The following is a 27,908-nucleotide window of genomic DNA, read 5'->3' as shown; positions in this document are numbered from 1 at the left end:
AGTCAGAAGGCAAAAAAAGCCCAAGCAGGAGGCAGGGAGAGAGAACAAACTCAAGATTCACACACAGTAATGAAGAATATATTGGATTCATTCTGGAGAGAAAAGGAAAGCTGTTCTTAATTAATACTATAAATTGTAGCCCTGAATACACAAGAGCTTAGTTTCTGGCATATAATTCAAATAAAATAAATAAAACAGTATCTTGTGTCCTTCAGGCACTTGGTTATAAATATACAGGGAAAAAAAAAAGGCTTGCAGTATGTATGTACTGACTCCATATGTTCTCGACAAGGAAGAAAGGAGTCCGTGAACAAACAATTCATAAATAACATTAATGAGTCACTCTGCTGCAGAACTTTTAAAAGAAATCCATAAAGATATTTTATTTGGCTATTACGAACTACTCCGAATTTATAACTGAACACATACTGAAGGAACAAACCTATACCCAGTCACCTAAAGCGAGTAAAAGTGCTGTTCTGAAACGTCGTAAGTGTTTGGAGCAGTGTTACCCCAGACCTTCCCGCACTGATGGAGATGCGCACAGGCCAAGCCGGCCAGCACGGCGGCCGCGGGCCCCACACAGCTACTGCGTACTGGAAATGTGGCTACCGAGACGGAGAAGCTAACCTCTAATTTTGATTAATTTATACAGTTTGCGCGGCTCCTGGCAACCACACCAGCAAGGGCAGGTTTAGGGTATGGCTAAGACAGCCCCCCAGCTCGTGGCAATCGGTGACGGCAGCTCTAGGAAACCTACGCACACCTCAGACACAATCTGGCCAACGGGGCTAAAAAGGAAGTCTGCGTTAGGATGCATTTGAAAGTACCTCTTTTTTCTGAGCGATCGGCAGCTGGATACGTTCATGACCAGTGGTGACGCAGGGAAAGCTAACATTCCCTGAGCAATTACTCCGTCCCAGGCTCCGTGCTAACACGGCACCTGCATTGTCACATTTAATCCTCACGACATTGCCAGGCAGTCAATAGCACTGTTACTTCCGAGGCTAAGGGAACCGAGGCACAAGGACATCCAGCTAACGGCTCACCAAGGATTTTTAGCGATCTTACTGGGGAATGGCACATGGGTGGCACACTTCATGAATTCTCCTTTTCTACACGCGTGGAGGTCATTCCTAAATGATCACAGAATGCGAAATAACCAAACCAGGACTTTCAAGAGACCCCGGTAACAGCTACTCCCCTAGACCTTCCCTACAGATCACCCCTGGCATGCACGCATTCCCTTGGCAAACGTCTGTTAAGCGCCAACAAAGCACAAAGCACTGTTCTGGGGACATAATGGTGGAAAATACAAAGGCCCTGCTTCGGGGGGCCTTCCGTTCTATTGGGGGAGGGGGCAAACCATGCAAATAACTGAAATATTCATTTCTGGTCATGACGGATGCCGTGAAGAAAATCAAGTCTGCGAGAGGCCGGAGGTGGCGAGGGCAATTTCGCTACAGTAGTCCGCATGAACCCCTGAACAGGCAGCGTCAATCCTGGGATCTGAACCCTAAGGCAAGCATCAGCGTGAAGCTCCAGGGGCTGAGAACGAAGGAATGGTGAATGAGGGGCACAGCGACTGGAGAGGAGGTCAGATGATCAGAGGAGGGAGATTAGGTGAGACACTGTACCTCTTGCTGTGCTGTTCAGATGCTATTACACCCACGCAAGGGAGTCGCTGCAGGGTTAACAGAACTATTGCAACAGCACGGCTCAGGGTAATGCTATTGAAAATGTACAAAGACTACTGTTCACCTGCGTTTCTCTACTATTTGGCCTGAGTCTTTTTCTACTTGCACACATCTGGCTGGGGTTTTACTGTTTCTAGACCTCATCCCAAGACACCTCAAATCCTTTTGCAAGAGAGGTTAATACGCTATAGGTACACGTTAATACAGATCCAAAGGAATTCTCTCATGGGCTCTCCTAATTCTGATTGTATGTAAATAGGGCAACCTGTCTTCACCATTCTAATTAAGAAATATCAGACCAAAACCTCAAAACCACCTAAAACTCCATCAACCTTTAAAAAAAAAAAAAAAAGCCTTTCTATCTCTGTTAAAAACTGTGCTATATAAAGTCTTTTCATCAAATGTAGGTCTAAGCTTTTCACCTGAACCATAATGGGAGTTTAATTCAATAATCAGCACCCGATAAGTTAAAGTTCAATATCGACTTCTCTGCAAAAAAGTAAGACATTTTTCTCTCTAAAATTTTTTCTCCAAGCTGTGAAGGAAAGTCCCTACTTTTATACATGGTGTTGTAAGACAGCTCAATGTCCCAATCTCTAAAATTTGAGGAAGCCCATAGCAGTCACTAAGCTGACCTTACTACAAAAAAAAAAAAAAAAAAAAAAAACACTGAATTCACTAGTCTGTGAACAAGTTTGCTCATGAGGTACATAAAAGAATACTGGATGCTACACAGGGCTTAACTTCTTGAACAAAACCTCATTTCCCAGTCTAGTTTTATCTCCTTTCATCTCTTCACTGAGAAAAATTCTTCCCCAATGGTAGGAACAGCCCTTTCTCCACAAATTACATGGCGCATGTTCCACACATCACTAAAAGTTTATTTGCTACCTGAATGGTACCAGTGAGTGACTAACATTCAGTAAGAGATGAGATATACTGATTGACAGGTAAGGCCAGGCTAGAGGGATACCAAGCAAAATGAGTAGCCATACTGGAAACTTCCTCCTCTTCAATCCAGTTAAAATACCTGTGAAACTTTCTGTAGCAGAAAAAAACCAACTCTGCCAGCAATTGTACCAAAACTCAACATGTGCTAAGCAGAACTGCACAGAGACACATTTTGGGGACATTAGAATATGATAATCCTATTAAGTAAGAGGACAATATTGCAAAGTAAAAAAATGACTTTTAAAGTGACACTGAAGTTAAAAAGAGATAACAGAACTGAAACACAAATGCACATGAGAGATGTAGAACATCAAGTAATAAATAATGCTGTCTCAGGCAAGATGTTCAAGTCCTAAGCCCCAGAACCTGTGACTGTGTCCCCTTCCCTAGCAAACAGACCTCACTGATGTGATGAGACTCACCTGGATTCTCTAGATGGGCCCAACCTACTCACATGAGTCCTTAAACCTAAGTGTCCCCTGCCTGGGACAGAGAGAGACATACTGATGAAAAGGTCCGAGAGAGCACCACTGGCTTTAAACACGGAATAACAAGTCCCAAGCCACGGAATGCGTGTGGCCTCAAAAAGCTGCAAAAGGCAACGAGAAAGCCTCTCTCGCAGAGCCTCCAGAAAGAACGCAGCCCTGTCAACACCTTGATCTTCGTCCAATAAAACCCGTGTCCCACTTCTGGTCTCCAGATCTGTAAAATAACAAATACCTACTGTGTATTTATTGTGTATTGGGTACAAGCAACTATATTTGTGGCAATTCATTACATATGTGGCATACAAAACTGATGTATTAATTAAGAAACCAACATATGAGGGCGTCAGCACCATGAAACAGGAAAAGAGAAATTTAAAAACAAACGCTCTGGGAAAAACAGAACAACATGGAAAAAAGTACGTTAAATGCATACCTTATATTTAACATTCACTCAACAAATATTTATTGAGCCAGACACCATACTGAGCACTGAAAGTCATGTAAAATATCTAAACATGTAAAATAATAAACAACAAAGTCCTTGGCTTTAAAGGAGTGTCCATCAGAGTAAAATGTAAATAAACTGAAAAGTTGAATTAATCCTTTTCATACTTTAAAAAAAAAAAAAAAAGGTTTAAAACAGAGAGAGAGAAATGCATACTTTATCAGACCTGCTCTGGGCTCCTGGGAATATAAGTTTTAAGTCTGGAAACCCGCAGAAGAATCTCATTGCCAACTCATCACTCACCTGCCCCAAATTTCTGAGTTTCTAATATCACAAAATTTTTAAAAGGCAATGAAAAGTGATAAAAAGACAAATCTTTCCCCCATATTAAAGTAGGTTGATTTCCTGCTGTTCGGTTGCAGGAGTCCTTTACATATTCTAGATATAAACTGTTTGGGAGATAATGTGTTTTGCCACTCTTTTCCCCCTAGTCTGTGGCCTGCCTTTTTCATTTCCTTAAGAGTATCTTTTGAGAAGCAAAAATACTTAACTTTGATGAAGTCCACTTTATCAACTTCTTTGCTTTCCTGTCATAAGAAACAGGTAGGTAGGTGTGTGTGTGTGTGTGTGTGTGTGTGTGTGTGTGTGTGTACACTGTCTCCTAAGAAATAGTTTCCTAACTCAACATCACCAAAAGAGAGGGGAAGGTGGTAAAAGATTTGAACACTTTACCAAAGATCTACCGACGGCAAATATTCACATGAAAATACACCGAACATCATCAGTCAAGAGAGAAAAGCGAATTAAAAACTACGGAGAGCTGTTACTACACAGCCAGGACAAGCGCTGAGAGGACAATACTGGCCGTAAGAACTTTCGGTGCAGACGCGAAGCAACTGGAACAGCTGGTGCAAAACAAGATGGTGCAGCTGTTCTGGAAAACACTCTGGCAGTTTCTTAAAAGGCTGAGCAGATGCTTACCCCATGACTAGAGGCGATACCACTCCTGGATACTGACCCAAGAGAACACAGACACGAATCCACACAAAGATCTACACGTGAATGCTTACAGGAGCTTGAGCCTTAAGAGCCCAAGATCGTAAGCAACACAAATTTCTATCAACTGGTGAACAGATACACTGTGGTGCATCCCTAAAATGAAATAATTCTAGGCAATAAGCAGTAATGAACTATTAATAATCACAACAACATGGATGAAAACTGAATGCATTAGGCTAAATGAAAAAAAAAAGCAAAAAGTAACATTTCTATAACATTCTGAAAATGGCAAAACTCTAAGGACAGAAATCAGAACCGCAGTTGCCAAGGACAGTGGGTATTTGTGTCTGGCAGGGGGCGGGGCGGGGGAAGGGAGGGTTCAACTACAACGGAACACAAGGAACCTTCTGGTGTAATGGAAACGGTCTCTCTTAACTGTTACCGTGCTTATACAATAGTGTACATTTGTCAAAATTCATCAAGGATAAATTTCTTTATTAATTATGCCTCAATAAATCTGCATTAAAGTAAGAAAAAAGATCAGTACAACTAACATACAAGAAAATATTTAACAAATAATGAGTACAGGGCATGGGTCACACTGCTTCTTATAGTCACTTTTCCGGGCTACGTGACGCCCCCCGTCTTTCACCCTGCCCTGCTGGGTCCGAAGTAAGCATTCCATGCGCTGCAAACTCCTTCTCCCCTCACACTAGCCTGTTCTTAGCCTCGCCTGCATTGCTCCAAACTACACCTCTTAAATCCACCCCCTCCAGATTACACTCAGGTCAGGACACACTCCTCGCCATTCCTCTCCCTTCCAGGTGCCCTGGCCCACAGGTACTTTTCTTTAGACATGCTGTTGCTTCTGCTGAAAGCCTTTCCTCCTCTCTCCATCAAACCGCTACTCAGGCTTTCAAGCGCAAGTCCGGGACGGTGTCACCCGCGGTGTGCCCATAGGACTTTGTCCCTCTGCACATTTATCCATGATTATTTGTGCCTCTCTTCAGATGTCACGGTTTTTAGGGAAAGGACATTTTATTCAGCTCTGTGTCTCTACCAAACACTTCTTGTCCCAGGCACAGAGGTGTGCTCAATGCTCATTCTATTAGCAAGTGAATGAAATAAAAATTAAAATAATAATAATAAAGCTAAAAATTAACAAGTTGGGAAATGACAGGTGCTGGCGAGGATGCAGAGAAAGGGGAACCCTCCTACACTCTTGGTGGGAATGCAAGCTGGTACAACCACTCTGGAAAACAGCATGGAGGTTCCTCAAGTAGTTGAAAATAGAGCTACCCTACGACCCAGCAATTGCACTACTGGGTATTTACCCTGAAGATACAAACATAGTGATCTGAAGGGGCACATGCACCCGAATGTTTATAGCAGCAATGTCCACAATAGCCAAACTATGGAAAGAACCTAGAAGTCCATCAATAGATGAATGGATAAAGAAGACGTGGTATATATATACACAATGGAATACAATGCAGCCATTAAAAGAAATGAAATCTTGCCATTTGCAACGACGTGGATGGAACTAGAGGGTATTATGCTTAGCGAAATAAGTCAATCAGAGAAAGACAACTATCATATGATCTCCCTGATATGAGGAAGTGGAGATGCAACGTGGGGGGCTTGGGGGGTAGGAAAAGAATAAATGAAACAAGATGGGATCAGGAGGGAGACAAACCATAAGAGACTCTTAATGTCACAAAACAAACTGAGGGGGGTGAGGGGCGGGGGAGGGAGAGGGTGGTTGGGTTATGGGCATTGGAGAGGGTATGTGCTATGGTGAGTGCTGCGAAGTGTGTAAACCTGGTGATTCACAGACCTGTACCCCTGGGGCTAATAATACATTATATGTTTATAAAAATTTTTTTTAATTATAAAAATAATAATAATAAAGCTAATACAGAGAGAACACTTACTATATGCGAGGCACCATGCTAGCCACGTGCCATGTATTAACTGATTTAACCCTTACAAAACTCGGAGTTAGGTTCTATTATTACTGCCCATCCAAAAAGGAAGAAACTGAGGCAGAGAGAGGTTAAGTGACTCGTATAAGGCCACACAGCTAGTACATGGTACCTCAGAGATATGAACCTATGCAGTCTAGTTCCTGAATCCATGCTCTTAACTACTACGATACACTACTTTTTACTCTATTTTATACTTGAATAACTGAAGAATGTGTACACATACAGGTTAAATTAGAAAAGACCACAAAAGAAATAACAACGTTATCTAAGAAGGTACAAGCATCAGTGGGCTTTTAAATTTACATGTCACTCTGTTAAGATAGTGCCTTTTTGACAATTACAGGTTAAAAAAAAAAAAGGTAATATAACAAGATGACATACGGGAAGCCATGAAGTAGAGACAAACAAAACACATTTCTCAAGCTTTGCCCTCAGTATCAAAGCCATGATTACTGCGACATTGTGACTTCATGAATTCATTTGCCTTTGGCAATATATGACAGAAATTTTCTCAAATACAGCCTCTTGCAAATGCTACTTTATTTATACACATAATTTCCAAAATTAAAGTGTCCCCATTTGAAATACCCGCCACGCTGCTTGACTTTTCACCATTAGGGCAGCCTGCCTAAGATGTTCCAGCCACTGTAAATCAACCTCGTTGATAGTCCCTGAGATAAGCAGACACCTGTGGTAAGCATCGCTGTTGTTCAGCTCTCCCAAGAAAGCTGTGCACCTGCCTGCAGGGCTCACAGCTGGCAAATCAGGAAGTTCCGTCATTTACACATTTTTTGACATTAAATTATATATTCTGCTGTGAACCGCATGTTTTCAAATGTTGTAACCTGTGTATTAATTCCGTTTATTTAGGATTTCTAGAGTACACAATCACAAAGATGAGCCTAATGAATCAAAAAGATCAAGTTCAAATGCTGTCCTTGTTTAGTAATTAGCACAGAAAATCAACATAAAATGTACAATTTAGTAAGCATGCTTTCCTAAACAGAGTATAAACCAACCATCCTCCTAAATGCCACGCATATTAATAATGACTCCTACAATAATGGAGAAATAACACTACCTTACAAAGAACTGAAGCAAGTAAATATTGTCTCACCCACCTATCCCCAACACCACTTCTAACTGATAGACACGAAGTATATTTTCTCAAAATGTACCTCAGCCTTCAGAGGAGATTCCCAACTACCCAATCTTCCTCTGGTCTTACGGACCCATCCCACCACATTCTCTAGGACAAGGGATGTTCTAGGCGTAAATCAAGTGTCACTAAGAACTGGAACGTAAGCTCTGTGAGGACAGGGCTCTTGGATGATCTGATATACTGGCGTGTTCCTGGCACCTGGCAGCTACCACCTAACAGGTCTTCAGAAAGTTCTTATTAAGGAGAAAAGGATGTGGCAGCCCAGGGATGTGAAGTCAGGCTTTCTGAGTCCCGAAGTCTACTCTTCTTTTTTTCTACCAGACTTTAACAGAGAGCATCACGCTTTCTGGTTGACTCACCTAAAAGAAACTTTCCTGCCAATAAAGCTGAAGAGAAGGAAAGGAACATGCGAAAGTAGAGTCACAAGATCTTGGAACCACCTACAGCTAGACACAGAGTAACCAAAGTAAACAAATAACAGAAATGACTCTAAAAAAATGACACTGCATGAAAACTCTTTCCAAGGGGGATGGTTAATCATAACTATTTGCCCCAAGCGACATGAAATTTTTCACTGTGAGCTAAAATGTTTCAAGATCCTAAAAACAATTAAAAAGGTCCTGATTCTATATGAGTTACCTATAAATACATGTGTTCTGGATATTAGATAAAATTTCATTTCATCAGTCTAGGAAAGAAGTTTTGGTTGCAAAAAGGTCTTTTTTATCAAAGACAGGGTGTTTTTAAATCTTTTCTCCCTCTTCTCCCAATGTAAAAGAATTAGACATTTTTGTGCTCCAGAACGGGGAAAGTGGAGAGGTTACTGCCACCAAAGCCAGTTCTTCTGGACCCAGAGGTGGGTAGGTTTTGATATTCTGTTATTTTCTGTTCATTCACCACCACACAAATAATATTAATTACAACTAGATAATACCAGGAGACAGTAGGAGAGATGATAATAAAATGCCCAGGGGTCTGACAATTGACTGCTGCGTGCCCTCACTACACTGCTCTCTCTCATTATGAAAACAAATTAAACGTCCCATTTCTAAAGGCTGATACTGATGGAAATTCACATTACAACGGTAGTATTATCCTTCTTAATTATTAAGAATCTTCTTTTTTAAACACTTACGCCATGAGTACCTGCAAACATGGGGACAATATGTCTTTTTAACTCAGGTGTGCACTAAGTAGCTTCTCAGCCACTAATCCCAACCTTTTTATTTCAGTCACTTGGTCAAAAGAATCGACACGGCCTCCCTGTACTGTGGGGTGACATGAACAAATCCTGGCAGATGGCAGAAACACAGAATGCAGTTACATGGGTTCTTCCTTCCACCTCTATTAAAGCGCTGTGGCACACTTAGTCTGTGAGGGGAATTTTGTGAGGGAATAACAGTTTTCACTCCATCTATTAAAAAAAAACTGCAGTACAATCCTTAAAACTGGTTTCCTAGGTCAATGAATTTAAATATCACTGTATTTCTTTTCACACTTCAGAATTTTTTTCTTTGTCTAAATCAATATAATTCATTTCTTTATTTCAGTTAAACTCACTGTATTTCAGAAGGTTTCTGTTTTTGTAGCAATTCTAACAATTATCTTCAGAAACAGGTCTTCTCAGACACCAGTCATAGATGACTTTGGTTTCCCACTTCAGATTTTTTAAATTTCAGGTTCTGTGGACATAACTTTTATATAGAAAGAGTCAGTGATGATAAATGTTACATAGCTGCCACAGAAACAATTGCTCTATAAAATGATGATTACAAAGAATAATCCTATATTTTAATAATAATACTAACTGCTGATATATAATTGGATTACAAATCAAACACTGTTACAAACAGTGTGATTTCGCTTTTGGAAACTTTCACAACATACTGATTTAAAATTAAAATAAAAAGCCATTTATGGGGGGCACCTGGCTGGCTCAGCTACAAGAGCATATGACTCTTGGTCTCAGGGTTGTGAATTCAAGCCCCATATTGGGTGTAGAGATTACATTTAAAAAAGAAAAAAAAAACAAAAAACCACACCACAATGGGGAAAAAAAAGGCTACAGGGAATCAGCAAAGTTATAATTACCATGTTTCAGTGATGGAACTATGAATATTCTATTTCCATTTTTAAATATGTGATCTTAAGTTATTTCTGTAATTATAAAGAAGCAAAATACATAAATCTAAAGAATTTTAGTGGTAATTAAGTGAGATTCAATGACAGAACAAAAAGGGTGCTAGACTAAATGGGGAGGGGGGGATGTTATTTGCCAAAGCCACAGTGTCATATCATTACTGAAAATCACCTTCCCCATCAGCAGCACTGAGCATGCTCCCTTAGAATCTCCCCTACATCCTAACATACACCAAGCTCTTCACTGCACCCAGTGGAGCTTGGGAAACTGTTACAATAACGTACACAGAGAAGAGGCTTTGTCAGACTAAAGAAATTATCCTATTCCAGTAACTGAACTCCTAGAGATGAAATTCAAGATGAATCCTATGCTTTTGCCATATTCCATCCTCAAACAGAATTCTAACGAGTTTCCTGTTTCCCTACCACGGCAGGACTATGTTTATGGGGAAAGTTAGTCTCACATGAAGAGATAACTCAGGAGTCCATATACATGTCATTCCTTAAACCAAGAGAAATCAAAAAGTAAACAGACAAATGTGAAAACAAACTAAACTTCTCAAACATTCAGGTTCTGTTTAACATGAGAATGTTTGTTTGAAGATTATTAAATTTGCTATTGGGGCAAGGATTTGACAGCAGAAAACAAGTTCATTACACTGAGAATCCAGTATTAAAAGCTGTCGATGTCAGGGCACCTGGCTGGCTCAGTCGGTAGAGTGTACGACTCCTGACCTCAGGGTTGTAAGTTTGAGCCCCACGCTGGATACAGACACTACTTAAAAAAAAAAAAAAACTTTAAAAAAATCAAAAGTTGTCAACAGTACTGTTGTATATCAAATAAGGAAAAACCCAATATATCTTATTCCAGGTGCCAATTATTCATATTACTTTTCTATGAGTATACTCTGTTACACATATATATGTATATACACATATATGTGTGTGTGTGTGTGTGTGTGTGTATATATTTTTTTTTTTTAATTAATAAAGTCTTTTTTAAAAGAGGATTCCTGGGACGCCTGAGTGGCTCAGTCAGTTAAGTGTCTGCCTTCGGCTCAGGCCATGATCTCAGGGTTCTGGGATCGAGTCCCACATCTGGCTCCCTGCTCAGCCAGGAGGCTGCTTCTCCCTCTCCTGCTCCCCCCACTTGTGTTTCCTCTCTCTGTCAAAAAATTAATAACATTTTTTTATAAATAAATAAATAAAAGAGGATTCCTGAGCATACTGAGCACAGCCCTAGAAGAATGGCGGGAAGAAAAAAAGAAAAAAAAAGAAAAGAAAAAAGAATGGCGGGAAGGAGGAAGTGCCACCACCAACAGTGACTGAATGCCAACGATCTTTGGACATTTTGTGAATAAGACCAGTGACAGACAGCAAGTCTCCTGACTTCACGAGGCCAAGAGCAGGAAGATTCTTTCCTTCAGTCAGTCACCGAACACTGAGGGCCTGCTGGATGTCTGGCATCACGGGAAAGGTTGGAGAAACACAGTCAGCTTAAAAAAAGACTGAAAAGTGGTCGCTGTGAAGTTAGTGATGTAAGTAGAAAGGTGGCCTTTACCATAAAATTAGGTAAGTGAATGTAAAATCATAACGCTGTGAGCTGCTGAGAGGGCAGCTGACCGGTAAGCACAGGGAACCGAGGCACAGGATGACGGGAAGACGCGCGGAGTGATCAGCGAGGCTTTACGGAGTGGGTAACACTGGAGGGCGACCTGGGGGATGACTGTAAGGGAAGGGGCATGTTCCAAACAGGAACCTGTGCATTGGGGAGATGACAAGGAGTTCGGTGGGAAGGGAAAATTACAATCTATGGCAAGAAATGGTGCTGGACAGGCAGACAAAGGACGGGTATCAGGAAGGGACTTAAATTCCCTATGGCTTTTTATTGCGTTTGGTTTTTTTTTTTTTCTTAAGGAGAGAATCAAGAACATATTTTTGTGCCGAGGTGAAAAAGTTACAGGAACGTGATGAAATTTCAGCAGCAACAGGGCCAGTACGTTGAGGAGAGATCGTCGGAAGTGTAACAGAGCTTATAAGTGACACAGAAGGAGCAAATCAAATGTGGACCTAGCACGTGTTTCGACAGCCCAAGATGTTCTTTTGTCCCCTTCGGGTACGAGCTTACCCCTATGATGCTCAGTCCTTTAAGGTAGTCCTGCCGAGGCTGGGCCTGAGGAACACATCCCGCCAGCACGATCTTCTTGTTCTCCTCTTGAGCTTTTCTGAAAGATTGAAGAGAAAACAGTGTGATTCTTTTGCTCACAAGTATACCCTTGGAAACTGATGTTAGTGCATACAAGTTGTCCAAATCCTAAGAAAACCTTCTCCCATGAAACTGGATTTTCTTACAACTGTGCAAAGAAAACACATCATAATAAGACCTCTGCACTGTGCATCTACTGGTCATACCACCAGAGAGTACAACAGCCATCCAACCTGATCATGTCTTTTATTATCAGCCCATTACAAAACCAAAAAACTTACTCATACAGAATTCTCAAGGACATGAGTCATGCTTAAAAGCCACTTTCTACTGAAGGACATCTCAGCTCCTTCCACAGTTTGGCTATGGAGGATAAAGAAGATGTGGTTCACGCATACAGCAGAATATTACCCAACCACCAGAACGAATACCCACCATTTGCATCGACATGGATGGAACTGGAGGGGATTATACTGAGTGAAATAAGTTGGGCAGAGAAAGACAAGTATCATAGGGTATCACTCATATGTGGAACATAAGGAATAACATGGAGGACCACAGGGGAGGGGAGGGAAACTGAATGGGAAGAAATCAGAGAGGGAGACAGACCATGAGAGACTCTGGACTCCGGGAACCAAACTGAGGGTTACAGAAGGGAGGGGAGTGGGAGGATGGGGTAACCGGGTGATGGGCATTAAGGAGGGCATGTGTGGTGATGAGCACTGGGTGTTATACGCAACTAATGAATCACTGACCACTACGTCAGAAACTAATGATGTACTATACGTTGGCTAACGGAACATAATTTTTTAAAAAGCCACTTTCTAGACAGACAAGTTACCCATTCAAGTAAGTTATTTTAAATAGTAATGAAAATGCACCTAAAACTCATTCTATGACTTCCCAGTGCTTTGACCAACATAAAAGTAAATATAAACTTTTAAACACTGAACAGAAGTTTAACAAATAGAAGGTATAATATCCCCTCTATGCTGGGAATTCACACAACTCCCCAGTTCTGCTCCCCAGAGACTTATGCTTAAGCTCATAGGGTGCTTATGCTAACTTTCAGCCCAGTCCTCACATGTGCAAGCATGATGTGTAACTGGACCTGTGTTCGGTCCTTACACATAAAGATGAAACTACCTTTTGCTTTACAAATACATCTTGTATCCTTCTTTTCCCAATCTTTACCTACAGATCATTCTCATCCTTTTTACCCATTACAGTGTGGATATACTATAATTTAATGATTCTTATTCTCATAGGCATTTAGGTTGTTGATAATCTTTCACATTACAAATGATTTTACAATGAGCATGCATGTATACACATATATGTACACCTACACACATGCATGTATGTATGTACATACATATGTACATATATATGTGGATGGGTGGATATCCTTGAATATTTGAGAGAGTGTTTCTGGATTACGGAAAACTTGATGTGAAATCTATGCTAAGATGTCTAATTATTTCTCTAGCATAAATGCTAAGAAGTAGAAATGCCGATCCAAAGGTGTACCAGGCTGGTTATTTAGCACGTCTTTACTTAGGAGGGGTTGGGATATATTTTAGGCATTACTCATTCATCTCGCATACGTGTATACAGCAAACACTAACTACGTGCTATTAGACAGAGGTCAACCAAGCAGAGCCGGTATCTTTTTCTAGAAACTGTTCACATCCTTTGCCCATTTTAAAATGAAATTTTGAAGTCTTCCATTCTTTTTCAAGTATGTGGGCTTTGGGGTACAGCGCTTTGTTTCCTTTGTTTGTTTTTCTGGATGCTCGCTTCTAGGCTTTATGCACCATACTGTGTCGCTGGCCTCACCGGCCATCTTTACCTTTCTAAAACCAACTGAAGTTAAGGGTATCAGCAGCCCAGTTTCGGGACATGTAACTCTTAGAACACACCACCATGAAGTGAAAAGTTTCTACCCCTGGCACGCTCTTGTTTTTTTCAACCTTTTCAAGAGTACAAACTCAGAACTGGAGGCCAAAAAAAAAAAAACCCTGGGATTAACAGAACTAGCTATTTGTGATCGACAGCCACATCAAAACCTTCTGGAAAGTATGCAGAGAGCAATTAAACAGTAAGTAGAGAATAAAACACTATTTTAATATCATCTGTGTTTCATTTCAAAACTTATTAGAGAGCTTTAGTATAATTCTTCCATTTGGAATCAGGCGGAAAAAAAAGAAACTTGTTAATGGAATAAAAAAAAAATCTGCGTTTGATAGATTGCTTTACACATCCAAGAGAATTACTGCCTGGCTCTACCACCTGGTTTTACTTTTTTATCCGTGCCGTGCACATCACTATACACAAACTGCTTTCTTCCGGTAAACGTGAAACACCTTATCAAACAACAACAGATTTTTTCCCATTTACAGAAACAATCTATATGAGGAAGTAACATCTGGTTTCCTCAAGACTTTTAACTAGAACACCTAGAATCAGAGCAAACATCCAAGGGAGTCTCTAAGGTCACCAAGAGTTACATGCAAATTAAAAGGCCTCCCTCCCATAATGTGACTCAATTATTTAATTATTAAGCACATCGAAGACATGATGTTGAGAGCTGAAGGGAACACAGTAAAGAAGACACGCGCTTTGTGCTCAAAAAGCTCATGGTTTATGATGGATGAGATGTAAAAGAACATCAACAACACAGCAGCAAATACGATGACCCTCGTGACAGAAAGCTGCACAGGCAACAAACACATCATGGAGAAGAAAGGCATATGCAGACAGAAAAAGACAGTACAAGGATTCCAATCAAACTCCTCCCGTAGTGGGAGAAGGTGGGACAGAGGGCAGAGAAAGCACCAGGCAGCTGTTCCAGCATGGACAAAGACAAGAAGGTAAAAAGTAGGAGGAAAGTATTATACTGCAGAATTCCTATTTTAGGGAGTCTAGTAAAGCTTCTATTATGGAAGGAGACTTAAGAAAGAGGCTGGAGAGTTTCTATTTAAGTTACTGGGCAATGGGGAAGTGTCTGGTGGCAGCGTGGACACACAGAGGAACCAAACTTTAAGAATACGACACTGCTGGCAAGATACAAAAGGAAACACAAGGGGAAAAGAAACCAAGAGATGAGGAAATTCATAGAATGCTCTAGGCAGGGATGTGGCGACTGAAGGCATGTGGAAGATCCAAAAAAGGAAAGATTAAAGGAAAGGAAATTAGTTCTCTTGCTAGAATATACCTGAGGAAAACCCCAAGGAAGAATCAAAAGTCTAAAAGGCATCAGCAAACATCTTCTATAAAGAGCTACCTGGTAAATAGTTTAGGTTTTGCTACTCACAGGTCCTCTGTTGGAAAAGTCTTAACTCCGCCACCTTAATGCAAAACAAACCATACATAATAAGTGTGTGTGTGTGTGTGTGTGTGTGTGTGTGTGTTCCAATGAAGCTCCATTTACAAAAATAGACAGTAGGTCAGATTTGGCTCAAAGAAGCAGCTGGCTGAGTCCTGAGATAGAAGGCAACAAATTCACAAAGGCCACAGTAAATCCAAGGTTCCACGAATGCCCATCCAGTTTCTGGAAATTCAAGTCACCAGCTGGAAACGAAGCTGGGGGAGATTTTCGCAACGCATTCTAACGTGACCGTTGAAACAGTGGATAGAACAGACACTAAAGGTGTGGAGGGAATCCAACTGAGTACAAAATGTTAAGCCTCTTTAGAGATATAGAAACACTTCCACAGAATAAAAATATTAGTGTGGAAAACGAAAAGGAGATAATATCACCACTGACAACCATACTTCAACAACAACAACAACAATCATGGCTAACACTTAAAAGGCACTTCGTCAAGTTAACTATTACACTGTTAGCTGTATTTGAAAACAGTGCAGCCTATACGTGTGACAATCCAGGAAAAATCTTCTCGTGACATTATAAACACTAAATCAGGTCATAAAACAGTCCAAGGCTGATTTTAAGGGAGTAAGTAGAACACCAGAAAATTAAGAGGGAAAGTTCAAAATAGAGATGCTTGCGTAAGGAGTTTAGTTAGAATACTAGTTCATGCTCTTACAGAATTTGGATGTAAGATGCTAGGGTAGACCAGAACTATAACCAAAGCAAAAATCATAGCCCTGTTATGGAATATTAATGTCACACTTTATATATGACCAAATAAAGTAGCAAAAGTTTTAACACAATTTCTCTGAGTCCTCTTGTTCTAAATATTCCCTTTTTATATCCTATTCTTTTTGTTCGGTGAGCTTTGTTCAGGTTAATAAAAGCCTGTAAAACAATTTCTTTAGAAACGAACCCAGCATAGACACATTTTGAAAAGATTTTATCCTTCAAAATACGAAAGTTGGTAACAAAAATACCTCAAGAAACTTTAAAGTAGCATGAATTTCTGTGTCCTCATTTTAAATAGCCTTGAAATGTTAATTAAAACAAAAATTACATGTAAAGTTAATTCAATATAATCATTCTTATTTTCTTGAAATACACTTCTAAATTAGAGACATACCATTGACTAGAGCACTAACTTGAGTAATGCAGAAAACAAAGAAATCTTTTCCTCTTTTCTGCCAACTACTAAATACAAGAAATAATTTATATGGAATCTTAAAATTCACAAAAGCACAAAAAATAAATGTGGTATAATATCATTTGCTTTATTTCATAAAAGAGGAAGTTGAGGAGGCACCTGGGTGGCTCAGTTGGTTCAGTATCTGCCTTCGGCTCAGGTCATGATTTCAGGGTCCTGGAATCGAGTGCCACGTAGGGCTCCCTGCTTGGGGGCTGGAGGAAGGTCTGTTTCTCCCTCTCCCTCTGATCTTCCCCATCCCTTATATTCTCTCTTTCTGTCTCTTTCTCTCGCTCTCAAATAAGTAAATAAAATCTTAAAAAAAAAGAGAGAGACAGAAAATTGTGATTCAAGAAGATAGTGAATCTTAGGGCCACAATCATTGTGGCCCTAAGTCCACACTCTGAGTTAGTACTGGAGCTGGGATGGGCGCCCAAGATTCTCTGTTCCTTGAAGATCAGATCTCAGGACATAAACTTGGGTTCTGATCATGTAATAAATATTAGAGCAAACATTTCTTGATTAAACCACAAAGAAATTTACAGGATTATAAGAGATCGAACATCTTCAAAGTAGAAACACAATATTTGATAGTTCCCGTTTTCCTGAGTTTTGTGCACTAATAGTGGAGTAATAACTCCTGTATACATCAAGAAAAAAAACAGTTCTCTACAAGCAGTGGGTTGGGAGGAAATGCAGCTTCTCTCTCCATGTTCTTTTCTCCTATTCCTAACAACCTTCCTGCAACTTGATGCTTAATCAATATAAAAACACTCATAATGATGACTAGGTCTTGACCCAAAGTCTTCTTTCATGAAAAAGTATTTCTTAAATATGTATCTGACTTTTACATTTCTTCGGGGGCGGGGGGGGGGGTATGGTAGGGGCAGAAAGAGAAGGGGAGGGAGAGGGAAAATCTTAAGCAGGCTCCACGCCCAGCACAGAGCCCGACACAGGGTTCAAGCTCAGGATCTTGAGATCACGACCTGAGCCAAAATTAAGAGCTGGACGCTTAAGCGACTGAGCCACCCAGGCGCCCTAGATTTTTCCATTTCTAAATGCACACTGACACAATCATGAAAACTCCTCCTCACAAGAGCACTGAAAAGAGGGTCACATTCACCCGTTTCTGTACACAGCAAGCACAGTCTTCACTACTCTGGAGGTGAGTGTTCTCTGCACTTAAATATTCAAGGAAGAGAGGATCTACTGGAAGTACTCACAGCAGGCAACAGTTATGGGAAACACATAAAACATGCCAGCAAATAAGGCTCTGTGTGTGTGATAAACCGCGACAACACGACGCCTTTCCTAATCCTGGAACAAGAGGCTGAGGAAGCAGGTCATCTACAGCACTGCCACTGTCCACTCACGTAACTACCACCACAAAGAGGACGGGTGGGCTGGGGGCTGCCGGAAGCCGAAAATCAATTACTCTAAGACTTGATGGGATTTTTTTCAATCTGAAAAAATATGTAATTCAAATATGTAACTGGGAATAGCTGGAGACCTCCAAGTCCACAGTAACCGGGGACAGAGTCAGGATCTCAAGACTCCGTTGTATGTTAACGAAACAAAAACTAGAACACAACTGCAGATTTTATGCCCCATAAGAAAGAATGTTATGGAAAGGGGAGGAGTCCCCAGGCACCCAGAAGAGTCAAAAGGGTAAACATGTCCCGACATCTGTAACGGCGACCAGCAAAGTAGGCCCCCGCGGCCACTGACTAGAGCCAGAGCGGTCATTTCTTCAAAGTGAACCCGGGCACAGCAAACGACCACACCAGGATGAACGGGCCATACAAAAGCAGTCAGGGGATGCCCACTTGAGTTCACGCCCAGTGAGCTTGCTTTATTACGCCGACTGCCAGGACCGATAGGAACTTCTAGGAGTAAAGTCAATAATTCGGCATTTCAACTCTTCATTCTATCACCCCTTCACTCCCCAGGTGCCAGACACAAGGAAAAAGAAAAACAAAAGGACAGTCCCTGTTCTCCAGCAGTTCACAGTCTAGTGAGAAGAAGAAATAGGCCTTAGAGCCCAGGTTCTTGTGTGAAGAGGAAGACGGGAGGTCTGGAGGGGGCGAGGAGAGCCGCGAGAAGCCCCGTGGGAGAAGCATGCGTCCCTGCAAAGAGACTCCGGGGCACGAGGCTGCAAGGGACAGGGAGCGTTCTCTGCAAGCATTCCTGCGGAACCCTGAAACCCAACAAGGTCCCTGAGGGACGCGGTCAGGGATACAGAGGAGGCTGAGCAAAGCCGACCATGGTCTGCTTTCTCGTCCGCTATAACTTGCTACTGTGCTTGGATGTGCTTCGTGCACCAAAGGTCTGTGAAAGGTTTTATTTGAAGAAAGGGTTCGGTGACTATAAATCAAGGTGGAGGGGGGTGAGCACAGGACACAGACTTTTTCTCAGCTCCACTGAGGTGTAACTGCCAAGGGCAGAGACTTCCATGCAGAGGTTAAGGGCATAAGGAAAGTTGGATCATTATAGAAAAATGGAGTTTCAGTAAGAAGCATAAACAAGTTTTAAAAAGAAGCTACAAGAGAAAAGTGTAGACAGAAGGGGGTGAGACCAAAAACAGGAGGGATGGGAAGAAGCAGAAGGAAATCAGAAAGCGGGTGCTGTGCTCGCACACTGGGCAGAGGCCAAGGGAGAGCACAGGGAAGAAAGCACCAGGTCGGCCTAACCAGCCTCGTGGCTCCAGGCGGAAGCAAGAGGTTTCTCTCTGAATCCTCCCAGGCTAGCTGCTAAAAGTCACTCTCTCTGCGAGTCAGGAAATTAGCATTTTCTCAGAAATGGGGACCTCTGGGGGGAATTCTAACTCTGGGAGGCTGGCTGCTCTTGACCATGGTCAGGTACGCCTGCATTAGAAACTGAATGAGTGAGGCTGTTATTATGAATTCGGTCCCCAAGCCCATTTAACTCTAGGTCAGTCTACAAAAAGTCAAGTTTCTGAATCAGCAAAACTAAGGATCATACCCTGAAATATACTGACCACACCTAGTTATGCCACATGGAAAGGCAGCTTGAAACGACGTACATTCTCGCTGCTCTAAAACTGAAAATGCGATCCCAGGACAATGAAGCAGCCACGCTACCTGGTTTCCAAAGCTAGTGGCCCAAAGGTTGTATCAGAAGGACCGAAAGCCACAGGTTTGTTCTCAGATTCAGAAATTCAGCATCAAGACACTTGGGCAAGTTAATGGTAAGTCAATGAATAGCTAGTCTGTCCTCCCAGTTGTTTTTCCAAAACTCACAGAAGTATGCTTATTACATCCTCTTCCCTTATACTCAGTCCATCGGCAAACCCAGCTCCCTGGACCTCAAGGGGAGGCCCAGGTTCCAACCACATTTCACCACCTCCAGCTACCACCCTGGTCGAAGCCAGCAACATTTCTCCCCCGTATCCTTCTGTCTTTGTCCCCTTATCATTTCCTCTCACTCAGCACCGCTGTCGGAGAGATCTCTGTAAAATGTACACCAGAACAAAGCACCCCCTCCTCAGAATCTCCTTATGGCTCATTATCGGACAAAGATGAAAGGGCAAAGTTCTTCAAAACGGCCTCCAAGGCTCTGCCCCCCACCCCCAGTCGCCTCCTCTCTTCCCTGCTTCCCTACATCTCTGGTGACCCCCACTACTCTTTCCCCTGTCGTGCAGAAGTCCACCTGGTGGCCTCCCTTCCTCTGCCGGGTCCTGGCACGTGGACCGTGTTCACCGAACCCGTGGCACACCACGGCAGCGCCATCGTTCCCTGCACTGCTTGCCCGCTCACGCCACCTCTCACCTTTTCCTCTCCTACACAATTCTCAAAAATTTTTAAATAGTGGGTTCCCCTATCTGCCCCCACCACAAGAGTGTGATTTTCCTAAAGACGAGGATTTGGGTGTGTGTTTTCTTACAGAAGAATCCCCAGACTTAGAATCTGGTAGAGGCGCCAGGGTGGCTCAGTTGGTTAAGCGTCTGCGGCTCAGGTCATGATCCCAGCATCCTGGGATCGAGTCCGGCATCAAACCCCCTGCTCAGCGGGGAACCTGCTTCTCCTTCTGCCTGCTGTTCCCCCTGCTTGTGCGTGCTCTCTCTCTCTCTGACAAATAAATAAATAAATAAATAAGATCTTTAAAAAAAAAAAGGAAGTAGAACAGAACAGAACCTGGTATATTGTAATGGCCAGAAGGGGAAAGGGGACACGACAAGTCCAGCCACAGAGGAGTCCATGAACTCCAACAGAGGTGTAGAGAGGAACAGGACAGTCACCTCGGAAACACAGTAGTGAAGTGACAGAGCCCAGACTGAAGCCAGAGAGCCCAGATTCCCATGCTGGCTCTGTTACTGGGGAACCGCAGGTGAATTACTTAACCTCTGGGAGCTGTAGTCTGTTCACTTGTAACAGAAGTTCTTACCTCATGAAGCTGTGAGACTTAACTGGGGTAATACATAAAAAGCACTTTTAAAAAGTGCTGGCACATACAGTAAGAGCGTTATAAAGCTCACTATTATTTGAGAGCCTTATGGAGAGCTACAAGGCTTGAGTGGATAGACGGTTACATGGTTGTGAAAAAACATCAAGTTAGAGACAGGATGGAAACTATGTCCCATTTATACAAAGAAGGTATTAAGAAGGCAATGCATACAATAAATCCTGAAAGGAAATGTTCCAACTTGTAAACAACCACCACTGTCTGTGGGAGAAGAAATGAAGAAAACAAAGGCTGTGTTGAAAACTTGCCCCTATAACAGGGCAGGGGAGGGACTCCCCAAGCAGCCAGACCAGCTCCTGGGACCGTGTCATCCCAGGATTAACGCCTGTCAAGGAGGCCATTCGTGGCATGTTCCTCCTGACATACTTTCCTAACTTGCTCTGGGTCACCTCAAAGAGCTCCCCAACATTCGTAGAGCTCCTCCTAGATAGGATGGTTGCCCAACTGAACAGATTTTACCCAAATGGCCCATATTTCCTATAGTATCCCTCACAAGCGGTCATGCGGCTTCTGCTTTACTTCCCAGAGGCAGGGAGCTCAGTGTTTCAGAGTTTCCTAGGTACTCACTGAACACTTGCTTTTGCCCATTAGTTCTTACTTGTAAAGCTCACCTCCAGATAGTGTCCACTTATTCGCCCAAAGTCACCTTCTTTTACTCTCAGAGCCTTATCCCCCACTCTAGCCTACATCCCAAACCATGTTTGGTCAAAACAATACGTGATCACTGTGAAGGAAATGTCTCTGAAATATCTGGACGGCAGGCTCACATTTCCTATGGCACCAAATGAGGCAAATCTAATTGAACCTGTTGCTGATGCCCTAATCACTGCAGATACAGAATTTCACATCTGGGAGAGACACCCGAAACTTTCTAGACCTGTCATTTCACTTTGTAAAAGAGAAAATAGAGGCTCAGAAAGATGCAACAGCTTGCCCAAGGTCAAAGTAAAGACAGAACTGCCAGTCATCCATCGCTGCCCTTTGCTTCAATCTAATGACGCCCGTCCCGGGGCTACCGAGATCGGTGAGGCGCTGTGACCCCATAATCAATGAGTTCAGGAAGCCATACAGATGGATCCTTCTCTTTCGTCACCTCTTACCTCGCAACACGTCATTTCTAACTTGTCTATTCAACTCTCTCACTGCCACTTCTAACTGCCATGCAATGAGTTTATGATACTTGCAGGGTAAATGAGGACCAACCAACTACCTCTTTTTATACATGATTTTCACAAATTCATTAATGAAATATTTTGCGGTATTATGGGTACAGTGCATGCTTAGAAGCTTGTCAGATATCAAGAGTTACTTGTGCTTCAAGAAATACAGATGAAATTGAAAAGAACAAAAAAAAAACCCTAAAATATGCAAATTGAAGAGAAATACAAATGGACGTTTAAGTACAAGGGTGGTATATTAATAAGAACGAATAAATTTACAGACTTTTTTATAATCTTAAAAAAGTGGCCCCTAAAACTTTTAATCAAAGAACTCACCAACAAAAAAAGGAGGGGAGGAGATAATCTTGATGTAGAAATATACAAAGCTGTATATAAATCATACACATGTAGTACTAGAACAATATGTTATATACATTATAAAACATACCTTAATAATAGAATTTCTGTAGTGAATTACTGCAAAAGAAAATTCGTGTTCTGAGTTCAAACAGGGAGAAGTGATTGCAGGCTCAAATAAAGGGGTAGCAAACCTCCTACAATCTGGTGTCATGCTGACAGTCACCTCAAACCCTCTTTAGTCACTGAAGAGGACCAGAATATGCCACAAAATACAGCACTTTGCCAGGAAGATTATTTTGAGCTGAAAGCAAAGGCTCAGGAAAAGAGACCCCTTCCCAATTAGGCTAAGAGAAGGATGTAAATTTCCACTTGTAAAGGCACTTGCCCCATCCAGTACCAGGAAAAGCGAATGAGTCCAGGGACAACTCAGACCTCCTGACTCTTCACGCGTCACCAACCCTTCTACACAGCCCTGATTTACCACACATTTCCTAATCACATTACCATCCTTTCCCTCTCCCCAAGAAACCCCAAACCCCTGCTCCTCTGTCTAAACTCAACTCTACTCCTTATTACCTTTGTTAAGATGGTATATAATCTCCAAATTCTAGCCTCCTGCTTGAGTCATATTTCTTTATGTATACCTATATACCTAAATCTGCTTTTTTTTCCCCCCTGTTAATGCATCTTTTATCAGGTTGATTCCCAGGCCAATGAGGGGATTTTTTTTTCCTCCCCTACATTATGAAGTGTAAGGTTCTGCATAACTTTCTGTGTAACTTTTGGATCCAAGGAAAAGTAAGAGGAGTGAGGCCCATGAAAATCTGACCCCTGAAGAGAGGATACTTCACAACCTTTAAAACTGTACTTAAGATGACCAGCACTTACCATTTGAATCAATCACTTCCTTCTCGTTAAGCTAATCAAAGTAAAACACTTACTTCTTCCTTAAAAGGATTAACACAAAAAATAACCTAAGATTCTGACAGATATATTCCGATTATGGAGCACTCATTTTATAGAATAAAAAGCTGATCTGTAATTAGTTCACCTCCCCTAAGATCACTGTCCTGACACTCTTCATAGCAAACTCTTCCGCTGGTAATATCCTTGGAGGGAGCAAAGACACAAAGAGAGGAAGGAAAAGGGGAAAGAAGAATCTCCAGACTCTGACTGTATCAGACCCTAATAAAGGGACACTGAGAAGAGACGCCCCATCAGCTCCTCCATCTTTTCAATTTACTGTCCAATTTGCACATCTCACTGTACTTTAATTATCACACTGACCAAGAAAGACAAAAATTAAATTACAATAGAAATCTACATATTTTGAGGAGGGGATGAGGGAAATACACACTTTAGGTTCCAACTGGGAACTGAACAAAGGTACCAAAGTTTGGAAGGAAAATGCGCAGCTGGGTTTATTTCGAATCCCTCCTGAATACCACGTGAGCCGAGAGCCGTGAGATCCCACCCTGGTTTCTGGGGAGAGACCACCTGCATTTAGAATTGGCCTATAGGTCTGAACAAACAGTTATTAGAAACGTATAAACAGTTCCTAAACAAGATTTCCACGTTCTTTTTTTCAAAGCCATTCTTCCCAAGAGGCGTTAATATAAAAGCTGATCCCCTGCAGAGGGTAACAGAAAAGCACTTTGTTATTCCAAAAATCATACAATAAAAAGGGCACCCAAGTGAAAGTAAGAGTTGTCTCCCTGACTAATTCATACAATCATGGAATCCCTGCCTACAGACCCAGGCAAGAGAGGAGAAACTTCCTTCAAAACTGCCTTAACTGGGCTTCGGCAAACTTCAACGCCTGCGTGATCACGAGGTTTCACTGCAGGGGCAAGAGGCAAAGAATTAGAGTACCTCAGAGCACTATCAACAACTCATGTATAACATATTCTAGGTGAACTAGCTGATTTGGAAAAATCACGGTCCTACATTCTCTGTCCTGCTCCTATGACAAAGGATTCAGAATGTTCCGTGCTGATTTATCGTACTGTAGCTCTTACAACAGACACCTCTCCCGACTATGAGCTCCTTGAGGGCAACGCCAGGATGGGATTCACATTAGAAACATTTTCGAAAGACTTCTTGAAATTTAACAAATGAAAGAAAAGCTAAGACTAGAAAATAACACTAGGGTCAAACATTAACTCAAGTTGTGATTAAGAAGCCATGCTTAGGTCTCTTAAAATTTCATAAAGCCACTGTTGAACAGGAATCTATCTTTTTCATCATCAGAAACAGATGACCTAATCAGATGAACTAACTAGGTGATCAGTGTCAACATCATTTATCTAAATTTTAATTTTATGGAAAATCCTAGTAGGATTTTCATTCACAGATCAAATAAACAGTTTATAACAATTATTATCATATTCTTAAGGATTATTTTTTAGTGTTTATAAACAACATGATTTTTCCCTTAACTCTCTCCTTTGTCCCCTCCATCACTCTTTAAAAAAAAAAAAAATTCTATTCAGTTTACATCTTCAGAAATGTAATACAGCTATTGCTTGTACTTAATCCGACCTCAGATAGAAAGCTATTGATAACAAATGCAACTATTTTTTAACTTCATGAGGAAAAAAAATTCCTTTTTACAGGAGCACCTAACATAGCTGGTCACAAAAATCTTGGGGCAACTGGCTCACTTCTAGTTCAAAAAGCAAAGCAGTTTCGGTGAAACAGACACTGCCCTCTCTTCTATGTGAAAATGCCCTAACGCCAAGGTAAAAGGACAAAACATCATGTGGCGGGGGTGGGGATGGGGGGTGCCCATCAGGCTCCCACTGTTTGCAATGCCAGCCAGAAGACGAAAGTCACGGCGCTCACACTGACTTCCATTCAAATTATCAAGTGGAATGAGCAAGAGAATGGCACTCAACATTCAGCAGCATAACTTAAAAAAATGAAAACATACTACAATATACAACAAAAAAAAAACAGGTTTTCTTCATTAATACCTCTGTTCAGTAGGAAGAAACTAAAGCTCGCCAGTCTATAAAAAGGGACTGGGTGCTCCCTCTAAGGCATATAAGAGAAAAGAACGTGTTCAGACTGCCTCTTCTACGCTCAATGTCCCTAGGAGAACAGCAGTAACAATAAAAAGGCTGTATGGGGGCGCCTGGGTGGCCCAGTTGGTTAAGCAACCGCCTCTGGCTTAGGTCATGATCTCAGAGTCCTGGGATCGAGTCCCGCATTGGGCTCCCAGCTCCATGCGGAGTCTGCTTCTCCCTCTGACCTTCTCCCCTCTCATGCTCTCACTCTCTTTCTCAAATAAATAAGTAAAATCTTTAAAAAAAAAAAAACAAAAAAAAAGGCTGTATGTATATACAAAAACAATATGTAGGACCACCATAATTAACTTTTTATACAATCAACTAATAGTTACTGAACAATCACAGTGTAGCAAGTGAAAACTATTCGGGATGCAAAGTTACATGTGCTGAGGATAAGAAGATTTGGTTTACTTTAACTGCATAATCGCATTAATTATCCATTTCACTTTATGGGTACAAACAAAGCATGTCAGTTCTTAGGATGTTTTTTTAATTATTAAGGCTAGAGGCAACATCTGTGGTTAATTTAGAAGTTTCATATCCCTATGGAGATTTTTCTCTGAATTCTACTGAAATTAGTCAATTAATTTCTCCTTTAAGTAACTGCATATTCTACTGGTGCATAGAAGTGAACATATACGTACATATATATGCATATACATGAGAGAGAGAGAGAAAACCAACCCTCTCCTGCACTGAGGTCACCCCCTTTCAACCTCCGAACTAATAAACAAGGTACTTCACATTATCTGTATTTTTACACATACAGAAAATTAGATTGTTATGGTGACATAAATAATATTTAAAATTTGTTCATTTGAAGTTAGAAACCAAAGAAATGGGACCGGAAAAAAAAATAAGAAAATTATATTCAGAATGACTACAGAAAATGACTTGCAGAAAAGCAAGTTGTAACGGGAACAACAGCTACTGTCAAGAGGGATGTGAATTACTATCTTCTGAGTCTTTCTAAAAGATAAAGCCAAATTATGTAGTTTGATCCCAGGGTTGAGAAAACCAAATGAACAGAAGCACCTTATCGCAAAATTCTACAGAGGAGAGAAACACACGCACACAAATCCATAGCACTGATGGAGAACTGGGGAAAGGGACTGTAAGTAACCCCAATCATGGAGCAAACCATATAAAACTTCAAAAAGACAAGGTGACTTTTCCAAAGAAAATCTGGAAGTCAAAAGTGAAAGAAGCCAAGAAAGCTAACCTCCTTAATCAAAGATGCATAAACACTGACGTCCCCCTGCCCTCACAGAGAATGGCTTCCAGAGTGAATGAGAAGTTAAGGCCTGAGCACGGCTATCAATAAAAAGCAGCTTTCAGAGATGGGCCCATACATATCAGCACTGCGACCAAGCAGACATGTGCGACCAAATGACTTCAGGCCACCACAGGGCCCCCAAATCACCACACCTAAAAGACCAGCATCTCCCCTATTCCCAAAAGGAAGCCACTCATGATCCTATCATCACTTCTATCACCCCCTAAACAACTAGGGTCAAAGCTCCTAACACATTTACCATATTAGCATGCTGACAAAGAAAAATCAAATTAGCATCTCAATAAAAGCAGAAAAAGCATCTGACGAAGTTCTACATCCATTCATGAAAAAAAACTCTGCAAACTAAAATCAGAGGAGAATTTCCTCAACTTGAGAGAGACTATCTATAATAAACCAAGAGCTAACAGGTTTTCTCCCTAAAATGAGAAACAAGGCAAAGATACCCACTCTTACCACTTGTATTCAATATTGTCCTAGGGACCATGGCTAGTGCAATAAGGAAAGAAAAAGGATATAATCCAGCAGGGGCGGGGGGGAGGGGGGTTAGAAGAGCATTTTCACAAAAGAAATGATTGAGTATATATAAACTTCCAAAGGAATTTACTAAAAAACTACTAGACCTTATAAGTTAGTTTAGCAAGAACACAGGACTCAGGAAAAAGTAGCAATTACTGAAGACAGGCAAAGAGAAGCCAACATATGAATAAGAAAAGCTCCTAGATGGGGGGAGGGGGTGGGGCAGAGGAGAATACTACTAAAGAATACTCCTAAGGCAGAGGAGAAGAATACTAAAAATTATGATTCAAGAAAACTTACTCAGAAAAATTTTAAGAGATTTCACTTACCTAAAAAAATTAAAAGAGATTTTAAGAGATTTAAGAGATTTCACTATTGTAAGATC

At 41.3% G+C, this 27,908-nt stretch overlaps 1 protein-coding gene across 2 annotated transcripts in view; it reads right to left on the bottom strand.

Moving 5' to 3' along the window:
- Positions 1–27,908, bottom strand: part of CDKAL1 (CDKAL1 threonylcarbamoyladenosine tRNA methylthiotransferase) — a 634,424-nt gene that overhangs the window by 447,273 nt on the left and 159,243 nt on the right. For both annotated transcript variants that reach the window (XM_080807301.1, XM_080807300.1), the window contains one exon: positions 11,998–12,094. In XM_080807301.1, coding sequence (XP_080663427.1) covers positions 11,998–12,094 — 97 coding nt within the window. The remainder of the gene's footprint in view (positions 1–11,997; positions 12,095–27,908) is intronic.

This window comes from Martes martes, assembly GCF_963455335.1.
Source record: "Martes martes genome assembly, chromosome: 6".
Lineage (NCBI taxonomy): Eukaryota > Metazoa > Chordata > Mammalia > Carnivora > Mustelidae > Martes > Martes martes.
Note: the sequence above shows the minus strand (reverse complement) of the source record. Positions and strands in the feature narration are given on the sequence as shown.